Raw genomic sequence first — 21,102 nt, forward strand, 5'->3', positions numbered from 1 at the left:
CCTATAATGATGGAACATATATTAAGAATACCACCAAATGCCTTAAATAAAATAAAAAAAAAAAAAAAAAAATCAAACATGGCCTAGACCAAAAGATATTTAATGCATGTACAATGAAAGGAATCTAGTGATTTTTTGAATTCACTGGTCACAGTGTCACCCTCTCTTTCAAGTTGTTGCAAGTAGTTCCTCCACTTTTAAAGCTGAAAGGCCATCTTCTCTCCCATTAGCTTTTGTTTTAACAGTCCTTTCATTTCCACAGCAGAACAAATCTTTCTCCATGAGCCAACGGATAAGTGAAAATTTTCTTTAACTGCCTATCTCTCGAATAGTTCCAAAGCCTTGATATTACTCTCAAGAAACATCTGACACTTTGGAGATTCTTTTTTTTTTTTTTCCCTGTGAATTTTGACAAGATGTACCATTCAACATATTTTTAAATTATTCTAAACAGGTTTTATACAATCTTCTAGCCCATAAAGAAACTTTTGAACATTATCAGGTTAAACTAAAGTACCACCAAATTGGAATGGTTAGCCTTAGGAGGGTTTTAAAGGGTATCTTAAACATATAATACACTGTTAAACATTATTCTTCGATTAGTTTAATAAAGTTTATTATTTATTGCTATCCACATCTCTTTTCTTGACAAAGATGATTAAAAGAAAATAAAGGGAAAAGAATAAAATGAAAAACATATTTGCAGATTTTCTAGTTGGGATGAAATATTGGAGATTTTCATATGCAGCTGTATATAAATGCTTATTAAAAATGAACCCCAGAATTAAGATTTAGTATCTAAATTGGAGTTTTTATATTGGCTAAAAAACACTGAAAAGTCACCTCAGTTTAAAGATGATTTATGATCATCTCTTTAAGATCAACACTATACTTCCACAAGGCTCAAAATTTGTTTTTACACTCTCCAAGCGCTTAGTTAGGCTTGTCCTCAAATCTTGCCTGCAAAAGAAGTTAGAGACCTCTAGTCACTCTTCCTAACTATAAATTCAAAATACAGTAAATTACAGCCGAATATAGTGAGCATCAATATTTAAATAACTTTAATTTGTAAGGACATTTTTTTGTTTTTACTAACATGACATTTTCATATATACAAAAATTAGATCTGTGAGACAATCCTGCAGCAACACAATGAAATGCTTTAGTAGAGGTCACCATCAACACAGAAATAATCATATTCTCATAATTTCACATAGTATCTATAGCCACTTAAAATTATATATACCACAGCAAGCACTAATAGAATTGATGTTCAGTGTTCTTTCCTTCTGGCAGGGAGAAATGATTTCATAGAGTCCTGATTAAAGTGATCACTATTTTTGTATTCAAATAATTCTACTGATACAATATATGTGTAGATTCACATAAGTAAAGAAAACAGTAGAACAAATTTCATTCATTAACCATTGGTGGTACATAGAATGTTTTCCTCTGAATTTTTTACGGTAATATTAGGTTGACTCCTAGTATGATCTTACTTTGAAACACAATTAAGTTACTGCAATGTGATATGTGCACTGTTGTGCTCTGTTAGTGTTTATACCCAGAGAGAGCTTATGTGTGCACCAGATAAAGGTTTACAGACATACATAGACAGAGAGACTGACTGCATAACAGTGATATCTGAACTAAGTATTTTCCTGGAATGAGAATATTTAAAAATAAACATCATAGGTATCCTCATGAGTTGATATATAAAATAAATAGCTTATATGTTTTGATAATTGAGTGGCAATTTATAGCTGAAAAGCACAGTCAATACATATGAGACTAACCACACAGACTTTCACCTGTAGAAAGTGAGCTACACAAATTGCTTCAGACAGTATGAGATTAATCAATTCCATCACCCCCAAATTAATTATACAGCAATTATTTTCTGATGTTTTAAATGTCTTCTGATTATGTCTTACTCAGTAATTCCCAAAGTGTCTACATCTTAATATGATTTCCGACGCTATAACAAAAATTGCTGATTGTTTCTTACTAGAATAACTTTTTTCATACTGAAGACTAAATCATGCACTGTATCGATTCTTAGGTATTAGTACTAGTTTGGAGATATTGAGAAAAGACTATTCTTAAGTTTTTACATAGATTTATTGTTTAGTTATGAGTAGTATTTTCCACATAGCCAGGAAAAAATGGCCACCTATGGGAAACTTTTGAGTATGTGTAATTTAAATATAAAGCCATCTGCACTCTAGGGTAATCATTATAAGTTTGTAAGACTTTGGAATGCAGAGGTACCAAACTTTTAGACACTTTCTCATAATAAAATATAATAGAAATAAAAACAAACATGAAATATGAGGTCAATAAAGAGAAATAAAAGCTACTTAGGAGGAAACATATCTGGAGGAGAAACTTTCTAGAAGATAATGTAGCTTTTAGGAACAGACATAATTTCAACTGCCTATAACTGGATTCAAATGCAAACTTACAGTTCAGTGTGTGCCTCCACACTGAAAATCAGTGAGTTAATTAGGTCTATAAAAGAACTATTAAACATACCATTTTAAGTTTATAAACTTAAGTAAGATGAAAAGTCAGGAACATAGATCAGAAAAAGCAATGAGATAATAGTTTCCAGAGCACAAAATGCCAGTTGCGATGGCAGTTCCACAGTGGTTTCACGTTACAGTACTGATATTGCAGATGGGTGGGAATACTGAGTCCCCTTCAAGAAAAAGGGATCTTAGCAGAGAACCTTAAGTGACAGGTAGGAGCCACTGGGATAGGATGGTTGGTTGGGATAGGTCAGAGAAGTCTATGATAGAGTGAATAAGAAACATGAAAAGAAAACAAATAACACACTGATTGCCTGAATTAGGGTCACACTAAGCAGAATAGAACTTCCTGACCTTGCATTGAAGAATCAAATCTTTAGATTTTTGAAAATGAACTTCAGATCATAAATTCTTAGACTTTTCTGATTACAAGTACTAGACAAGCCCCTGAGCAACCTGATCTAATTAGACCTACTCTGAGCACAGAGGGCTGGCTTGTTTGACCTTTAGAGATCCCTTCCAGCCTAAATTATCCTTTGATTCCCCAATCAGGAAACATCCATTTGATCTGTGTTTATCAAATGTCTGGTGTCTGAGACCTTTGGGTGATGGCATAAAACATATAAATAATAGCCAATAACTGCCAATTTTTCAAAAGTTTAATATAAAGTAATACAAGGCATGGCTTGGTCAGCCTCATACTATTTATTGTCTTCTAAAAATGCCACTTTTTACCCTCCTAATACAATAGAGTACAGGAAAAGTGATGGCATCAATAGTATGGTAGATGTGCAGAAGAATCATAATGATGATAATGATACACAGGTAATCTATGATTTATAATGAATCCATTGCTACTCTAGTCCATGTTTTAAAGAAGCTTTCTTACTGGTTAGTGGCTGAAACCACTGAAAAAAAAAATTTTTTTTGAAAGCACGGAAAGAAATTATTCACCACTTTTGCAGTATTAACAACTATTAAGTTATTTTAAGTGTAAATACAAGTACCTGAATACTCATGAAAAGGATGATGGGACAACTCCTGACTTTTGTACCATAAAATTGTTCAGTTTGTCTTTTGCAGATTTCTGCAGCATGGAATGCATCATCAAGGGGACACAAAGCCAATACAGTAGCAATAAGCCGTGCCTTCTCAATACCATGGAAAGAAGCACAGCTAGAAAATGTCTTCCTTGCAGGAACCACCAACTGGGGCTACAGATGGATAGCACAAATTAGTGCTATCAGAGATCACAACATATACAATGAATGACAAAATCTGTACCCTCATGGATTTCACAATGAAGCATATAACCCCACTCTACTGCTATTTTTCTTACGTCCAATTTCTAGGACTTCCGATGATAACAAAAAACTCTCCCACTGACACATATGAAAGACAAGCAGTGTATGTAACCCTGTTGCCTGGAAATAGTAGGTCCAGAAATAGTTGGCGCTAAATTTTAAATAAAATTATAGAACTCTTTCAACCTTTCTACTCTCACTGTGTAAATGTGAAAGTATTGTAAATCTTGTTGACATTTATTGCCATATCTATTGGCACACAGTCAGAAGCAGTTTGAAAAGTGTTGTGCAGCATAGCTACTGCCCATTACCTGTCTCTCTACATTTTCTTACAATTTATTTTCACCCCAGCAGGCAGCACCTCACAATGCCATTAATTTGTTGGGTAGCTCATGCTTTCCAATACAGACTACTTTACAATGTGCTCTTATAAACAACCTGGTGGTTTACTGGCAATGCTTGACAGTGTTGGGAGGGAGGCTACGATTTAAGGGCATCAGGTAAAAATGGAACAGTTTACTGGGACACAGTTCAACTGAATTTGACTTATCATCAGCACAAGCACACAAAGTTGCCAGAATTACACTTAGTCTCTGTAAAAATCTGATTGAAACAACACTATCACAGTGCTTTTTGAAGGTATGGTTGGACACATGCTTTTCATGCTTTTCTATACCATATTCCCTAGCAGATAATGGGTACTTATTTGGAGGCAGGAGGAATCTTAAATTTAATCATAACACCAACTATGAAATAAATAAATAAATAAACACAAAAACCTACAAAAATCTCTCCTTGCAATGTAGTTAAACACTAGTAAAATACTCACATGATGCAAGTGTGTATTTATAGTTGAAGTATACTTGAATGGTTAACACAGGTTATGGCAGAATGGGGAAAAAAAAATGACAGATGTGTTTAAAAAAATAAAAATAAAAAAAAATACAGCAGACAGAACTTGACATTTTTTGCTTTAGTATATGCTTCTTTTTCTTCATCCCCTTTTCTTCTCATACATGAACATAATTTTCTCTTGTAAAATCCACTTCTACCTTCAGTGAGTAATACAAGTGTATATACAACCAAACTGTGGTCTTACTGGGTTCTTCATGTAAGCAATGCTTTTGGAATATTTTACCTAAATAATAATAATAATAAAAGATGTAATAGTACAGTATATATTAACTGAAACTTGGTCTTCTGTAGTTACTCAAAATTAAATTGCTGTCAATAGAACACCTTTTGCATTAACAAGTAATGGGAAACTAGAATGGATCAGAGGTCATGGTTATGTGCCACAGCAGCCAAAAATGATCTGGCAGAATACTGCATTTTTATTTCTCTATTTTTAATCTAAAGAATTTAGGCACCTAGGGCAGAGTTAAATAAGCAAATGATAGAGGTAATACACTGTCAGACATTCCAAGAGAATACTTGTCTGCCATTAAACAAACTGAATATTTCAGAATGGTTGATGCAACTTTTTTTGTACAAAGGTCACAATGCAAGAACATGTGTCTGGAATCAGAAAATATTACTGAAAACCTAAACAATATGTGCACAAATCTCGTAAAAAACTAGGATAAAGAAATTAGGCTTGTTGGGGGGACAGCACATCACCCACAACATTCACATACACAGGAAGAGTTAAAAGTCTCAGTCTCACATTTTTCTACTTCATTTTTATCATTTCCCAGGCGCTTGCTTTTAACAGACAAACTCCTTAACTCACACAGGAATCTAAATTACAATAATCACATACATTCCTTTCTCCAAGAAAGGAAACACCTGTTGCAGTTAATTGCTCACTTTTTTGTAAGCATCTGGAAAAATTACAAATTATTTACAAATAATTTATACCTGAAAAAACTTAAAAAGCAGAGAAATGCATCAATTATAAAATAGATAAGGAACTCACAAAGTACGCTGAAACAGTAACAGATGTTTTTATTTTGTTAATTAAAGAAAAAATCTACATAAAAGTTTGTTTTTTTTTTTTTTTTTTTTTAAAGTAAGATGGGGGCAAATCAGCAAATCAGATTTAGTGTGGCATATGTTGTGAAAGATTTCAGATGGGCTTTCTGCAGGTGTAAAGCAGACCCAGCCCAAACTTAGCTAGGATGCTGCATCATGCACTGTAGAGGGGCCTAAGCTGCTCCAAGAAGCCAGATGAATGTTATCTTAAGAAGCTTGGCCACATCAGCAAGACAAAGTTTTCAGTGTTTAACAGCCAAGAAGAGTCCTACCAGAATACTGTGTCAATGTTGCTGGCAGAGAACTTAGCTTAGTTTGCAGGTTACACTACAGGTATTCCTTAAAACAACAAGCAACCTCCTACTTAACATGCCATCCCTCCCACCTTCACCTAGCTCTCTAAAGAAACCAATTTACTTGGGCTTATTTTTTTTTTTTTTTTCTTTTTATGCAATAGCTAGAGTTAATTTCACCTACAGCACTTAAAGTCATAGGAGTTATACGTGTAAATCCCTGTACTTAGAGGTAAGATAGTCCTTTATGCCATTTTAATCAATCTTCGTCATGAGTATGTTACTTAATAGCTCTGTCTTCCTATAGAAAATGAGCAACTTAAGGGAAATGAAACTTCTCAAAGATACATTTTCCTTCTGGCAGTCTGAAATAAACCATAATTATCCTCTTTCGATGAATGGTGTTTGAAAGAAAATGAACATTCTCTGCTCCAAAAGGTAGAATACAATGACAATCTCAATTGCCTTGTAAATAAAAGGAAATGGTTTTTCTGCTATGATCTACATTGCACAGAAACATATACACATGCTTTATAAATATAAAACCAAATCAGACTATCAATTCATTTTTCACAATTCTACTCCTTTCTTATAACAATAAAAATCAGTATTTCACACAAATATAAATACAATTCCTTATTGCTAAAAGATTCAAAGTGAATTATGGACTCTATCCCCCAGGCTGATGGGAGTACTTGTGCAAACAAGGCTCTTTTTTGAATACAGCTCCCCTTAAGTATTAAAGGTATATAGAAAAAAAGAGGATATAGTAAAGCTCTGCTGCTGTGAGTGAGAGACAGGGAAAGAGATTTCTTTTTATCAGTATAATCAAAATATGACAGTCCAGTAGTACATTCTCTTGTAGGGAGAACTACTCTCTTTAATAGCATGGTAAAATAAGTATTTTTCCAAGATCTCACAAATAAATAGGCGCAATACACAATTTAACTGAATAAACAGGATAAAGTGCCATTTAGCCCTTCTTGATATCTGAATCTGCTGATACATTAGATGTGAGCACACAGTAAAAAACAAACAAACAAAAACAACAACAACAACAACAACAACAAAAACCCGCCATCTTACTCCTCAGCCAGATAAAACTCAAACTCTGAGTTAGAAAAATTACTTCTGTACTGCAAGGTCCTTCTAGTTGCACTTATCAGAGCCAACCCATTGTCATTTCAAGCAGTTCAGCACCTTCCCCACTTCTATACCATACTCACAAATTATCTCTTAAAGTAAAAGGGAATAAATAGAAATTTGTTAATTCAGAAATATGGAGTGACCTTTCTTTCTGTTACAATTGTCTCCACAAATATAAGATACTTCTGATTAGTGGTAACACATGACAATGTGAAGTGATCTTCGCCACAGCTCCTAGGGGAACTACCAAAAACCAGTAACTACTGCATCAGATGAAAAAACTTACAGTCACATCCTGACTTTTGCAAACCAGTGAGTGTCCTGGATATGGAAAAACAGATGCTTCTACGTGAGCAAACTGACAAGGGTTCCTTGCTCTTTTTGAATCTACAGCCTCACCAAAGCCACTAATCACTACTTTGTACCCTGATGAGCTATTCCATGCAGCTGATCTCAGTGAGATAGCAGCTCCCAGTACCTATAGCAGTACCCAGTACCTACCTGGAGATATGAAGTAAAATGCCCATCATGGGGGCTAGTTGTTGATACTCTGCTGACAAAAGAGGCACAGTGGCTGAGTGTGTATGCAAAAGAAACGGAATATTTCAACAGGCCATTCAGATTTTTAAAAGGTGACAAAATAATGCAATCCAAGGAAGGGGCAGTTCTTAACTCCACTGCATGGTACTCCATTTCCCAACATTGTCTAAAATACAATTCCCCAAATAGCCATTCCTCAGCTCAAGTCCCCAACACCTGGAAGCTAACCTCCAGTCAGGACTTACACATACACTGGAAAGACAGATACACTGCCACGGTCCTTTCTGCACAGTAAATTGGTGACTACAGCATTCACGAAAGATGTGAGACACAACAGCACCAGATATAGAAAAGAGAACGTTTCAGTTCAACAAGTCTCATCTGGCAGAGCAGTGCTTGGTTTCCATTCTTGTTCCAAGGACTGTGTATTAACTAACTATTGCCACATGCAATACTTACAGAAATTCATTTCAACATCTAGTCAGCTAGAAGTGAGTTGTCTCACCTGGCCTATCACTCAGACTCCTCTTAAAATAAACAGAAGTACCTCAAGTGAGCATTGTATTGTACCTAACTTTTCCCCCTTCTTTGAGTATGTGATAAATTCCTGTGGTGATTCTGTCTATTTACGACAAGGCTTATTTTTAGATACTAAAGTTAATGATATCCAAAGCTTGACAAGACCTTGCAAGCATTTGATTTCCTGCCAACAGCACACACTCACATAACTTAAACAAGAAATTTGCTGTTTAGCATAAAGCTCCAGTTTATGATTTAAGATTTTCAGAATATCTATGGTGCATGCTTGGACAGAAAAAAAATAAAAGGAAAAACAACAACAACAAAAACAACAACACCAACAGTTTGAACAAATTTAGGAATATATTTTAAATGCTTAAAGTCTAAAGAAATATCTGAATTAGAAGAGTTAACTATTATACTTAAGGGATTTCTCTCTCTTCCTAGTTTCCATCAAGAACAGAATATGTTTTTCCCAAAAACATGAAAAATGCTTTTTTCAGAACATGTAAGGAAAATTCAGGAAAGAAATTAAAAATTCACAGTATGATAATCCTATATTATTTTCCAAGCAAGGAAATTCAGATATATAACTAGATGGAGTGGATATGTAAGTGAATTATTCTAAGAATCTTAAATTCATATAACACTGTAACATCATACATACGTCTACTACATTTTCACACTACAAATAAGTTCTGAATAATTATAGAACTTAACATTTAGATAACCATAGAATCACAGAATATCCCAAGTTAGAAAACACCTGTAAGGATCACTGAATCCAAATCCTGGCTTTGAGCAACCTGGTCTAGAGGGAAGTGTCCCTGCGTATTACAGAGGTGTTGGAACTAGATGATCTTAATGGTCTCTTCCAACCCAAACCATTTGGTGAATGTATGATAGTGTCCAACCACACACTGGTGAAGAATGCTTTCCCAACACCCAACCTTCTACTCCCCACTGCAGCTTCATGAAATTTCCCTGGGTCCTGCTGTTCACCAGAGAACTGAGATTAGCACTCAAGAGAAGTTGTAGCAGCCATAAAGTCTTCTCTCAGCTTCCTCTTCTCCAAGCTGAACAAGCCAAGTGACCTCAGCTGCTCCTCATAAGCCTTTCTCTCTAGAACCTTCACCATCTTTGTTGCCTTCCTTTGGACACTCCCTAATAGTTTTATGTCCTTTTTGTACCATGGTGCCTCAAACTCAAGATGAGGTTGCACCAGTGCAGGGTAGAGTGGGAATAATACCAGATTCTTCTGAACTTAAGGCTTTGACTTGACTTTATTACATGTTTAAATAGATACATAAATAGACATATGGATACTCCTTCTATTTCATCTTATGTAGGATCTGAAGTTTATCTACCACAATCTTTCTAATTTTAACCTATTTTACTGTTTATTAAGTTAACTTGTTTTCCTCTCTCTTCCTGATCTCTGTTTTAGATAACTTGTATGTCTTCTTAGGTTACTTTGATTAGGAAAAGAACATCAATGCTAGATTTTCATTCTTCATACCTCTTTCTTACTATTACAAATACTTTTTCTTTTTTTTTTTTTCTTTTTTTCCCCCCTCAAAAATAGGAAGTTTGGAACAGAAGGCAGTCTCTTTGGTTAGCTAACACTTTTATAGTCAAGATTAATCTGAAAAAGCCGTCATCCGCTTTGCTGTTCCTAAGAAATTCATCGACACATTTTTTATTACTGTTTGGCATTTTCTCTTTTCTTGGGTTCACTGTTATTTTTCTGTTCTCCTTCACAGAAATATAAACCTTTACATATGTTACTCATCAAGGTATTTCCAGCATAAATACCCCAACTGTATCTTCGCTTTATATGCAGATAGATCAGTTTGTGTACAGATTCTCCCTGAAAAAGGACCACAAGTGCTTTGGAAGCTATCTAGTAATTTTGAGTCTAGCCCATAACAGTGTGCAATTACTATTTAATTCTTTTGCAGCTTAGTTGATTTAACTACTTTTTTTTCTTGGGTAGAAATATTTCTGCTTGCTCCAATTCTGAATCTTAAATGCATAGTTGAACATATGTTTTGATAAGGTAGTTTGATAAATTAACATTTTCCTCTTCTTTCTTTAAAGTAACAGAAATAACTGACAACATTACTTACAACATTACTACAATTTATTTATGTGGATCATATCAATACTATGTACTTTCTTCAAACTACATACATATATGCACAAAAATACCTAGTTAAGATTGTCAAGGCAGCAAGTAATGAAATTATTTTGATGCTCTGTCTAGACAACGCTTCATCAGGCTTTCATATACAAAAAAGGAAATATCTATTTTTAGTTATTTTTCCTCCATGATAATGTGGTAACAGTTAGATTGCTCAAAACTGCCTAAACAAGTTAAAAAAAAAAAAAAATAGAAAAAAAGAAACATAAGGTATTTTATCCATTACCTTATCCATAGCTCTCATTAATTACAGTCTTATAAATGCTTTGCATCATATCATAAATAACATAAACTTCCATGATACTGAATTTTGCACTGTATGCTGAACTGCAACACAGTTTATAACTTCTTCAATGTAATTAATTCATATCTAGAGAGCTCAAAGTTCATAATATTTAGTGACTTACAAACAGCAAGTGGAAATCAAATGGACAAAGTGTAGTTTTTGAAAGACCACCAGAAATGCAATTAGCCTGCTAGCCCACAAAGCTGACCAATTATTTTGAGAATTCTTGCCAGGAATCCACTGGCTATGTGGAAAATTGGGATGAAATGTTTCTCTTCTGCTCTAGAATGGAGGTTAACAAGTAATGAAAAAGGTATTTTCTCCTTTTCTACTATGTATGGACATTTTAAAGAGTTATAAGGCCTTCAAACTCTGTGTGTACTCTAAAATCATGTGTATACAGACAGCTCACTATTTCTAAATTTTTTTTGCATTTTCATTCAGAAAGTCAAAATACAGTTATTAAAAAAGATTTTCACACAGAGTTACTGCATCAAATCAGTAAGCTTAGCTTATGGCTGGATACTGTGATATGAATGCATATTGTCTCAAAATAGTCTAGTGCTCTGGCATGTTGTTGAGAAATAGCACACTGCAGCTCTTTTAACAAGCTGCACAGATCAACTTGTTAAGGACTTGTTAAGTATCAGTGTGCCTGATGATGTACAAAATACAGAAGGAGGAAATAACTGCACTTAAATATTTACAAGCTAAATTTTTCACCCATTCATAGTTCATAGACACTGCCTTCAGGAATGAGTCCACTGAGGTGACTGAAATTAGTCATGTCAAAAAAGGTTATGTAGATGCTTGCAATAGTGTCTTTAGAGACCGAAAACCTCAAAAGAGAATCCATTTCAGGACAGAGCTCTAACTGAACTTCAACAATGAAAGCAAAACAAAGTATAACAATATTCTCCTGAAAGACTCCTCCTACTCTATTCAGAAAAAAGTTTATTCTTTTGAAAATTTCTCTGTTAATTTCCTCGTATCACAAAGGCTTGACATATTTATTTAGTATTTCTGTGAAGAAGAAAATTTTGCTGCTTAACACCAAACATAAGTGGCATATCTTTCATGGAAGATGCTGTCATGATTCAATTTATGTTTTGGATGTCACTTACTAAACAGTAAAAAGTTTAGTTATTTAAATTTATGTCTCTCAACTCATAACTCAGTTTAAATGCAGTATGTTCATCTTTTTTGAGCAATAATTTTTGGAATTTATCAATATCTGTGTATATCCAAATCAAATTCCTGTCCAAATAATATTCAAGGATGGTTCACAGTTGTATCTAAATTCTGCACATAAAAAAAAAAAAAAAAAAAAAAAAAAGACTGCAGATAGATCAGATAGATCATAGATATGTATGACTTAGAAAATAAAGGAAAAAAAAAAAAGAAATATTGCAAATGTCGGACTCAAAGTCAAAATACGAACTGAATTATCATCCTTTAAGGATTGACACATATCTGTAGCTACACTATTTTCTTTTCTGGATACATCAACTTTGTACAGTACAAATGATTCAGAAATTAAAATTAAATCAGAATTTAAGTTAGCTTAAAAAAAATAAAAGAATAAGACTGTAATTCTGCAAAATAAAATATGCCATATTTGTTCCCATTAACAAATAATTCAATAATATTTAGTACATTATTGTTAAAAAAGGTTTTCTTTCCAACAATTTATGTTAATTACATAAATACATTTTCATATATGTTTTGATTTGAAAATATAAAAAACAGTTAGCAATTCAATATAAAAATATGAGCACTCTGAAAGTAATGTCTCCTATTTTAATATATTGGCTGATGATATCAAAGGTGGATATTGGTGATATGGAAGTAAAGGCTGAACCTTCCAATACCCCATTAACATTTGTTTCCGTGTGACAGATGACAGCAGAGATGCAGTCAGATGGTGTCTGAAATGGAACTGTGTATGAAGCAAAGGCGCAGAACGGAATTACTCCATGTAGAAAAAAAATGCGCTCTTTGATATTTATCAGTGCTTGTTGAATATTTATGGAAACCAAACAGTGGACACCAGCACAATGATGCAGTGGGTAATGCAATTCAGCAGTGGTGATATCAACATGAATGACAAGTTGCATTCTGAATGGCCATACACAGCTGTCACAGCATGAAATGAAGAGACTTGATCAGATCAACTGAGTGTATCTAGTAATGTTGGTAATTATATTTAAAAAAATCATGTTTCATAGCTGAGAATTTGCTCTATCAAACATGTGTTATTGTACTCTTCGTATCAGCTGTAATTGCATTGGAAATAAACAGGAGGCATTACCTTTGGAGCAGCCCTTGTAACACGATACTACCCATGTTCTCAGTGATGAGATACAGGTGCTCTAGTCTACTGAGGAGTCAACCTCTGCTTTGAAACTAGCCTTGGTTCAAACTGTTTTCATCCACAGCACATAGTTTCTACAGTATGGGACTTGATGTTGCATTATGAGCATTTCCATAGCTAATATAGCCCATAAAATAACTTTGATATTTTTCAAAGTCTTTGATATTATTATCATTATTATTTCCTGTCCAGGAAAACAGAAATGTGTAGCAACACCCTCTAATACAGGCACCAAGAATAGTCACTAGTTTGAAATAATGAAATCATGGCATGAAGTACTCCAGATGTAGCTTCACCAGAGTAGAGGGGGAGGGGGAGAATAACTTCCTTTGACCTACTGGTCTTCTTTATTCTTTTAATGCACCCCAGGATACCATGGGTCTGCTTAGCCAAAGGGGTACACTGATGGCTCATGGTCAACCCACCGTCCACCAGAACACGCCAAGTCCACAGAGCTTCTTTCCAGCAGGTCAACCTGTACTGATGCACACAGTTATTCCTGCTAATGTGTAGGATTCTTTACTTGCCCTCCCTCTAATGTTCCCTAAGGTAAGGAACTATAAGGCTCTTCTCTGCCCAGCTCTCCACACTGTCTGAGTCTTGCTGAATGGCAGCACAGCCTTCAGGTGTGTCAGCCACTCTGCATAGCTTCGTATCACCAGCTAACTTGCTGAGGTGCACTCTGTCCCATCATCCACATCACCAATGAAGACGCTAAATAAGACCAGACCCAACACTGACCTCTGGGGAACACCACTAGTTACAGGTCTCCAACTAGACTATGCGCTACTGATCATAACCCTCTAAGCTCTGCCAGTCAACCAGTCCTCAGTGCATCGCACTGTACACTTGTCTATCACTTCCTAAAACTGCTAAAACACACAGCAGATTTTGGGTCCTCACACATGTTGCAAGCTCAAAGCCATAGAAAACTACTTAATTCCCAAATATTTGTCATCCGGGTAAGCTTGCTAGATTTGAATCACACTGCATTTTAATTAATATATAACAAGTGATTTCAGAATTGCTTCTGAGGAAATAAAGAAAATAAGATATCCAAAACCAGTAAAAGAACCATAGTAAAATCAAGCAGTTAAAGTCCTGACCATTATTCAGTCTAAGGATGCCGGGACCCTAGAAGTTGTGGTATTACTTCCTTAGAATAAAAAGTAATAAAGGAAGAAAAAAATGAGTTTTTGAAGTCTAGTCTGTTCATCCCTCAGTGTGAGCAGAACATTGTTTTTAAATCACCACAATTTGTGACATATAATGATGTGTTAAAACACCTAGTGTTCAAATTCTGTGAAGTAGAATGGAGATTACTATTTACTGTAAGGGTTTCTCAAAAGTTATTATAATAATAAGTATGTATATTAAAATATAAGGAGCAAATTCTCCTAATCACCAGGAAAGCAATGAGTCCTGAAAGGAAGGATGACACCTATGCAAGCAAGCCGTGGCATATGCAATGAAGAACTGCACATAGCATCACAGTATGGTAACATAGAAGTAGCTTGCTCTTGTTACCCTGAAGTAATTTTTGACAGCCTCAAGACAGTTGGCTGGAAACAAGGCATGACTATTCCAAAGTTTTATTCACACTGATATTTATAAGCATTTAAAATGCTCAGTAATCATTTTTGACTCCCCAAAACTCCAGGCACTTTTAGACTAGTAGAAAATAGTGCCACATGATGTGCTTAGTCTGCTAAACAGGTAGCATCCTATCTAAAAAAGCACATTTGCAGGTTTATAGATTGTAATTGTCAGCATGTCTCTGTTTATGCCTGTGCTCCAGTGCTTCACATCAGAAAACTAAAAGCACAAGAAAATAAATTAAGAGCTGTCTATCCTTTCTCTTGACAAGAAGCAGTGCAAGGGCAATTATACAACTGAGTTGACTGTAAGGAGATAGATGGCCAATATTAATCTTTAAGCATACCTTGGCATACAAACTTCAGTTCCTTGGCATCTGTGACAGTGGTTCTTTTGTCTGTTCTTTTCTTTTCTGTCCGACGATGGCTGCGTCTTTTCTTTGTCTCCCCCCAGAGATTTGATCCACCATGCATGCTTGGGATGTTCAAAATGGCAATTCCTTCCAGTGAAATATTGATCAAGTCTAGCTGAATCCCATCACACTGATTAGCATAAAAAGAAAAAAAAAAAGGGGGGGGGGGGGGGGGGGGTGGGGGGAGGGGAAGAAGAAAGAGAGCAGTAAAAGAGAAAGACAAATCAGAATGTTCTACCAATCAGACATTCTTCTTCAGCACTTCATCAATGTTAAAGGTTTATTCAATGTATATACGTAATATATATATTTACATTTGTAAAGGATGCATTAAGAGTACTAGGTAAGGACACTAAGCAGGCAAATCATGGTTCCTGTTAACTCTTCATTGCTCGATTAAGTATGAGACTACTTGGTACAGCCATCTTGTTACCTGATACCTATACACTGACTTAATTGAAATACATTTGTAGCTACATTCCAGCTATTAGCAGACAAAAATTTATACTGCAAAACTTGCTACAGCAATAACTAGCATCCCCTGCATACAACATCCAACCAGGCCCTGAGAGCACAGAACACCATACAGATATTAGTTTCAATCCAAAGGCGCAAACATTATATTAATGTGGAGTTAAGTGTGACTACTAACCCATAGTAAGAGGTAAGTGTAACAAAATGTTGATGCATGTACAGCATCTCTCAACTCAGGGCCTCCGTCAGCAGTAGTTACACTAGCTCTCTGAAATATATATCTGTGCCAAAGGAAAACATGCCTATCTTTGGAATGCTCATTGAGTTTTTTTTAGTATTTCCTGCACATTTAGACAAAAGAGTACTTTTCAGGAATATGGGGCCAACTACAGTTGAACCTGAGCATGAAAGGGAAAGCATCCACTTCTACTTACTAATTCACTGAACCAGGCAAAATTCCCAGCATTGGTACATAACTTGCATGTCAGTTAAAGGCTGATTACCTTTGTTCCTCATAACACAGTTAGAGCACACAGATATCCTTGTTAGCTACACACATCTTATTGTGTAAAATAGAATATATTAGAAGCAGTCCTACTCCTGCAATGTTCTGCAAGCCAGTAGGAGGTCCAGACATTCACTGAAAATTGATTAAGGCTCTTATTTTGTAATTCCAATACATAATAATCAGGAAGAAAACTGGAAAAATAATTAACCATGCTTCAGTAACAGTCCACTGACATTGTGCAGCTTGCTGCTCTGTGGGTCACTGGCACTTTTTCTTCTCCATTTATCTAAACCATTATCATACCTTGGAGGAAACAGAAGGTAGAACTCAAAAGTAACTGGGCAAAATTGAATAATTTTACCCTGAAAGTTTCTCAGATCAAAAAACAAAACTGCATTATAACACATACTCTACATCTTCCTAATCTTTCTAACAACACTGTAAATCTGAAGAGTGAGCCGTTTTGACCTTAAGGTTTCCATTTCATATTTGATCTTCAAGACTTAAATTTCACACCTGTGGATTACATGCATAGAAGGAAAACTAATGTGAAAAGACATACCTGGAAATGAGTTGGCAGTTATGACAAAAACTATAAGTTAAAGCATAACTCTTAAATTTTTCTGACAATAAAGATGACATAGGTCTTCACCATTATTTTGGAAGTAAATCGATGGAGTTTTTCTTCCACCTTTATTTTATATATATTAAATATTGAGATCATTTATTTTACTAAAAATTCTGCTCATGTATACTCTCTCTTACTCCTATATATTCTAGATAAACAGATATTAATTTCATAATTAAAAGTAATCTTGTGTAAATACCCTGCAGGCCTCAATGAATCAAACACATACTGTGTGTCAGGCCTCCCACTGTCTTCAAGTGGAATGTACTGGCTGGATAATTAGATAGTACATATTTTTTAACCTTATTTGCATGCATATTATATCTTTTGCACACTGACAAGCAGCAGTAACAACAAAAGTCAGATTACCACAGGGAATTCCCACAAAGAAGTCTTCATTCCTTATAATTTGCAGCCTAAATTAAAATAATTTGATCTTTGACAAGGATGAAATGTCAAGCAGAAGGGGGTCCTCTACAAGCCACGGCCTGTGGCTTCTGAAATCTGCCTAATTTATGTCAGTCACTTCTTAATACATATTTAAGTATTACAAGAGAAAGATGATAAATATGCAATCTGACACCTTTGGTATTTCCCTGCTGTTAATTTATAAAGGTCTGGCGTCCCCTAAACTGACTGGAATTATTTAAATAAAAGAAGAATAGTGAAATAGGATGGTGCAGAGTCTGGCTTCCATTTTCACTCAATATAGAACACAGCAGGTAGTACACTAAGACAATTATTTGAGTAGGCCTCCGAATCCCACAGTGATGGGGAACTTTCTGTATTAGCAAAAGGAGGATTTCTTTTGTTCACACACAAACAAGAAGTTTGCACTACAGGTAGCTCTGCATTGTCTTAACACATTCATATACTACAGAAACAAAACTCAATGTGCTCTGCTCCCTTTATTACTATTATTGTCAGTTATCATCAATATTATTTCAAATAATGCAATGATTCTGCTAAAAATAAAATATGGGACATGCCTACTCAAATTAGAAACAAACATTAGTGTTTCTATTCTATTCTTTTTTTTTTTTTTTCTTTCAATTTTCTTTCCTGTCTTCAGCCTACTCCAAAAATTTCCAAACCATTCCTATGCTGAGAAAATATTCATGTAACCAAGTGTAATATTATGCAAGACTACATAAACATTTTGCCCCTTTCTCCCACCTATTAACACCAGGTGGTATAAGCAGGCTTCCTATGCTCACACAGTGGTTTTACAGCAGGTATGTAACCCCACTTACACTAGATGTATGGAATCTGTGTTTGGATCCCAATTTAGAACTAAAAGCATCTCTTATTTTGGATAATGCTTTAGCATATACTTCCTTAAGTTACCATGTATCCTAAGAACAGAAATTACTAAGTTTAAAATTGTGTTCTCTTTCTCAAATGGAAAAAAAAAAAACAAAAACAACATAAAGGACTTAAAATGAAGACTTGAAATGACTGTACATCGGGAAAGTCAATTGTGTTAGAAATCAAATATGTGGTAGAACAAATATTTGTACACTGAATGTTTGTTTTCTCCCAGGTTAGAGATACAGATCCTTAATCTTTATGGGTTTTGTTCATTCAAAATTTGGCTGTATAGCAAATGCCTTCTTTGTGGATTTTATTCAGTTTGAAATGGGTTATCGTACACCAAGATATTGTTAGTAGCAACATCACCAGGCATGGGGAAGAAGGTGGAAAAATAAACAAAACAAAACAAACAGATGAAAACAGTTCAACTCCTGAAATTTTATAACATACAAATTAGACACAAGCATACTGTTCATTAAATGTAATTTACTCATATTAACTGTAAATAACTATCTCCTAACAATTCTTGTGCAAACATTTTGGAAACTATATGATTTTTGCTCCTAACTGTAGGAAAATGTAGGCTATTTAGTCTGGGCAAGAGAAGGCTGAGGGGAGACCTTATTGCTCTCTTCCAATATCTGAAAGGTGTTTACAGTGAGAGTGGGGTTAGTCTCTTCTCACTGGTGACAGGATGAGGGAGAATGGCCTCAAGTTGCACCAGAGTAAGTTTAGGTTGGATATCAGGAAAAGATTATTTACAGAAAGGGTGGCTAAGCACTGGAATAGGCTCCCCAGGGAGGTGTCTGAGTCACCATCCCTGGATGGTTTAAAAACTGATTGGATGTGGTGCTCAGAGATATGATTAAATGGAGGGTTGTTAGAGTTAGGATAGTATGGTTAGGTTGTGGTTGGACTTGATCATCTTTAAGTTCTTTCCCAACCTGAGCAATTCTATGATTCTATGATTCTTTGTAAAATGAGAATGGCCATGATAGAGAAGGTGAATATTAACAAACATTTTATATACACTGACAATGTAATATTTTATTATTAGTAACAGTGTTACTAATATGAATTTGTAATAATTATGAACTTGTATGAGTATTTGTTTACTTTGGTATGTTTACTTTTTAATAGCTACAATCAGGTGGTTAAAGACGATTGCATCAGGCTATACAAGTTTTTTGCTGAACAGAAAACATTTTCTTGGGAAAGCCAACAAAATTATTATTTACCTAAAGGACATGTTTAACATGCAATATATTCAAAAAAAAAAAAAAAAAAAAAAAAAAAAGGAAAAAAAAAAAGAAACAAGGTAAGCATTTATTTCAATAATCAATCAAATATTTATAAATGTTTATAGGCTACCTGTCCTTAAACTCAAATGTGTGAAGCATTGTCTTGGAAATCAATATATTTTTATTTTTTTTAATTTGAAGGAAGCATGTGTGGAACATTTCCCTTTTATAAAGAAAATAACAGCCTAACAGAAAAATCTGCCTCCACAGTCCTTGCAGTTGCAGTCTCAGTATTTGCTACTGTTCTGCCACAAGATCCATGGTCCCTTCAGATGATTTCAGATTATGTTGTTCAGTAGGCTTTGACTTGACACTCATACTCTTACCATACCTCTCCAAGCGCTTCACACTACTATACAAATACTCCAATGACATGAGCAGTTTCCCATTACTGTCAGTAACAGAGAACACCACAATCTTCTTAAGAAATAATTCCATTATTTAACTTAAATTATTAGGTTTCCACATCCACTCATTTCACAATTTTCATGTACTTATAAATATCAGCCCCCCCAAACAGCTTATGTAATGTAGCCAATTATTCTGTCATCCATCAAAGTAGTAGTGGCACATTATTTTAAATTCCTATTTTGTCTGTAACTATCTTGTGTCTTTACAGTTAATGTTCAATGTATAATGGAACAATGACCTCTTGTGCAGAGGGGAAAGCTATTTAATGAAGGGGAATGATTCAAAAAAAAGGAATATATTCTTTAACCTTTATTCAGGAAAGTAAGTACAATTTTAGGGAACTCAGTCTTAAAGGTTATAAAAACTTGGGATCTAGAAATAATAAGTATTTTTTTTTTTTTATTTTAATCCTGCAGCAGCTCTCACTCCCTCCAACGGTCTTTCATTTTTCCATCTGACCTAGCCACACTCCCTATTGATTTTTAATGTTATACTTCACCTCTTGACCTTGTCTACTGTATTAAGACTTCACTAATCATCAAACTGAACTTTGTTCCAGTGTTCAGGGCTACACTACAAATAGACATGATAAAAATAATATTTTGGAATATAGGGTCGAAAGGATGTGCACTGATTTGCCTTGCTGGATTCAGGCGCTCTGCACCCTTGCTCCCTGCATTTCAGCCAAACTAGTGACATTTCAAGGATAAAGGCAACAATTAGCTTCTTACTTCTATTTCTACAGATTCATGCAGCTTCTTACAGGTGGCTGAGAAAGTTTCCGAAGTGCCAAATTCAAAATACCAAAATTTGTTCTTCATTCTGAAACAAACAAACAAACAAACAAACAAACAAACAAAAAAAAAAAAAAAAAAAGAAAAAAAAAAAGATCTTATTCACTATCAAGATGTGACAAAACTGATCATCCTGTCTTCCGTTATAAGTAATGGCAAAGGCTTGGGAACATGTGACATCCCATTTGAAATAGATGAGCTCATAATTTTCAAAGCTTAAATGTTGGTGTCAAGTTGTATGATATCCCCTAAAGGGATAACAAGAATGTGTTGAACTGACAGGTTCAAATGTACCTTTGACTTTTCTTTTTCAGTGACTATCAGAAAATTTTTTGTCACTTAACTAGTGACATGCTTCAGAAAAATGTATCGATTTTATTTCATGTCTTACACCTACTATATGATTTCTGATTGATGGCTAAAATCTCTATCCCACAGAGCACTAAATGTGCAAGCAGGGCCCTCCCACTGTGGAGAAGAGCCAAGACAAGAAT

General features: G+C 34.8%; 1 protein-coding gene across 9 annotated transcripts in view; it reads right to left on the reverse strand.

Moving 5' to 3' along the window:
• Positions 1-21,102, reverse strand: part of DGKB (diacylglycerol kinase beta) — a 316,583-nt gene that overhangs the window by 55,422 nt on the left and 240,059 nt on the right. For all 9 annotated transcript variants that reach the window (XM_072330508.1, XM_072330504.1, XM_072330511.1 and 6 more), the window contains 2 exons: positions 20,546-20,636; positions 15,113-15,308 (listed from right to left, as the gene is read on the reverse strand). In XM_072330508.1, coding sequence (XP_072186609.1) covers positions 15,113-15,308; positions 20,546-20,636 — 287 coding nt within the window. The remainder of the gene's footprint in view (positions 1-15,112; positions 15,309-20,545; positions 20,637-21,102) is intronic.

The sequence above is a fragment of the Excalfactoria chinensis genome, chromosome 2 (assembly GCF_039878825.1).
Source record: "Excalfactoria chinensis isolate bCotChi1 chromosome 2, bCotChi1.hap2, whole genome shotgun sequence".
In the NCBI taxonomy this organism is placed as follows: Eukaryota; Metazoa; Chordata; class Aves; order Galliformes; family Phasianidae; genus Excalfactoria; species Excalfactoria chinensis.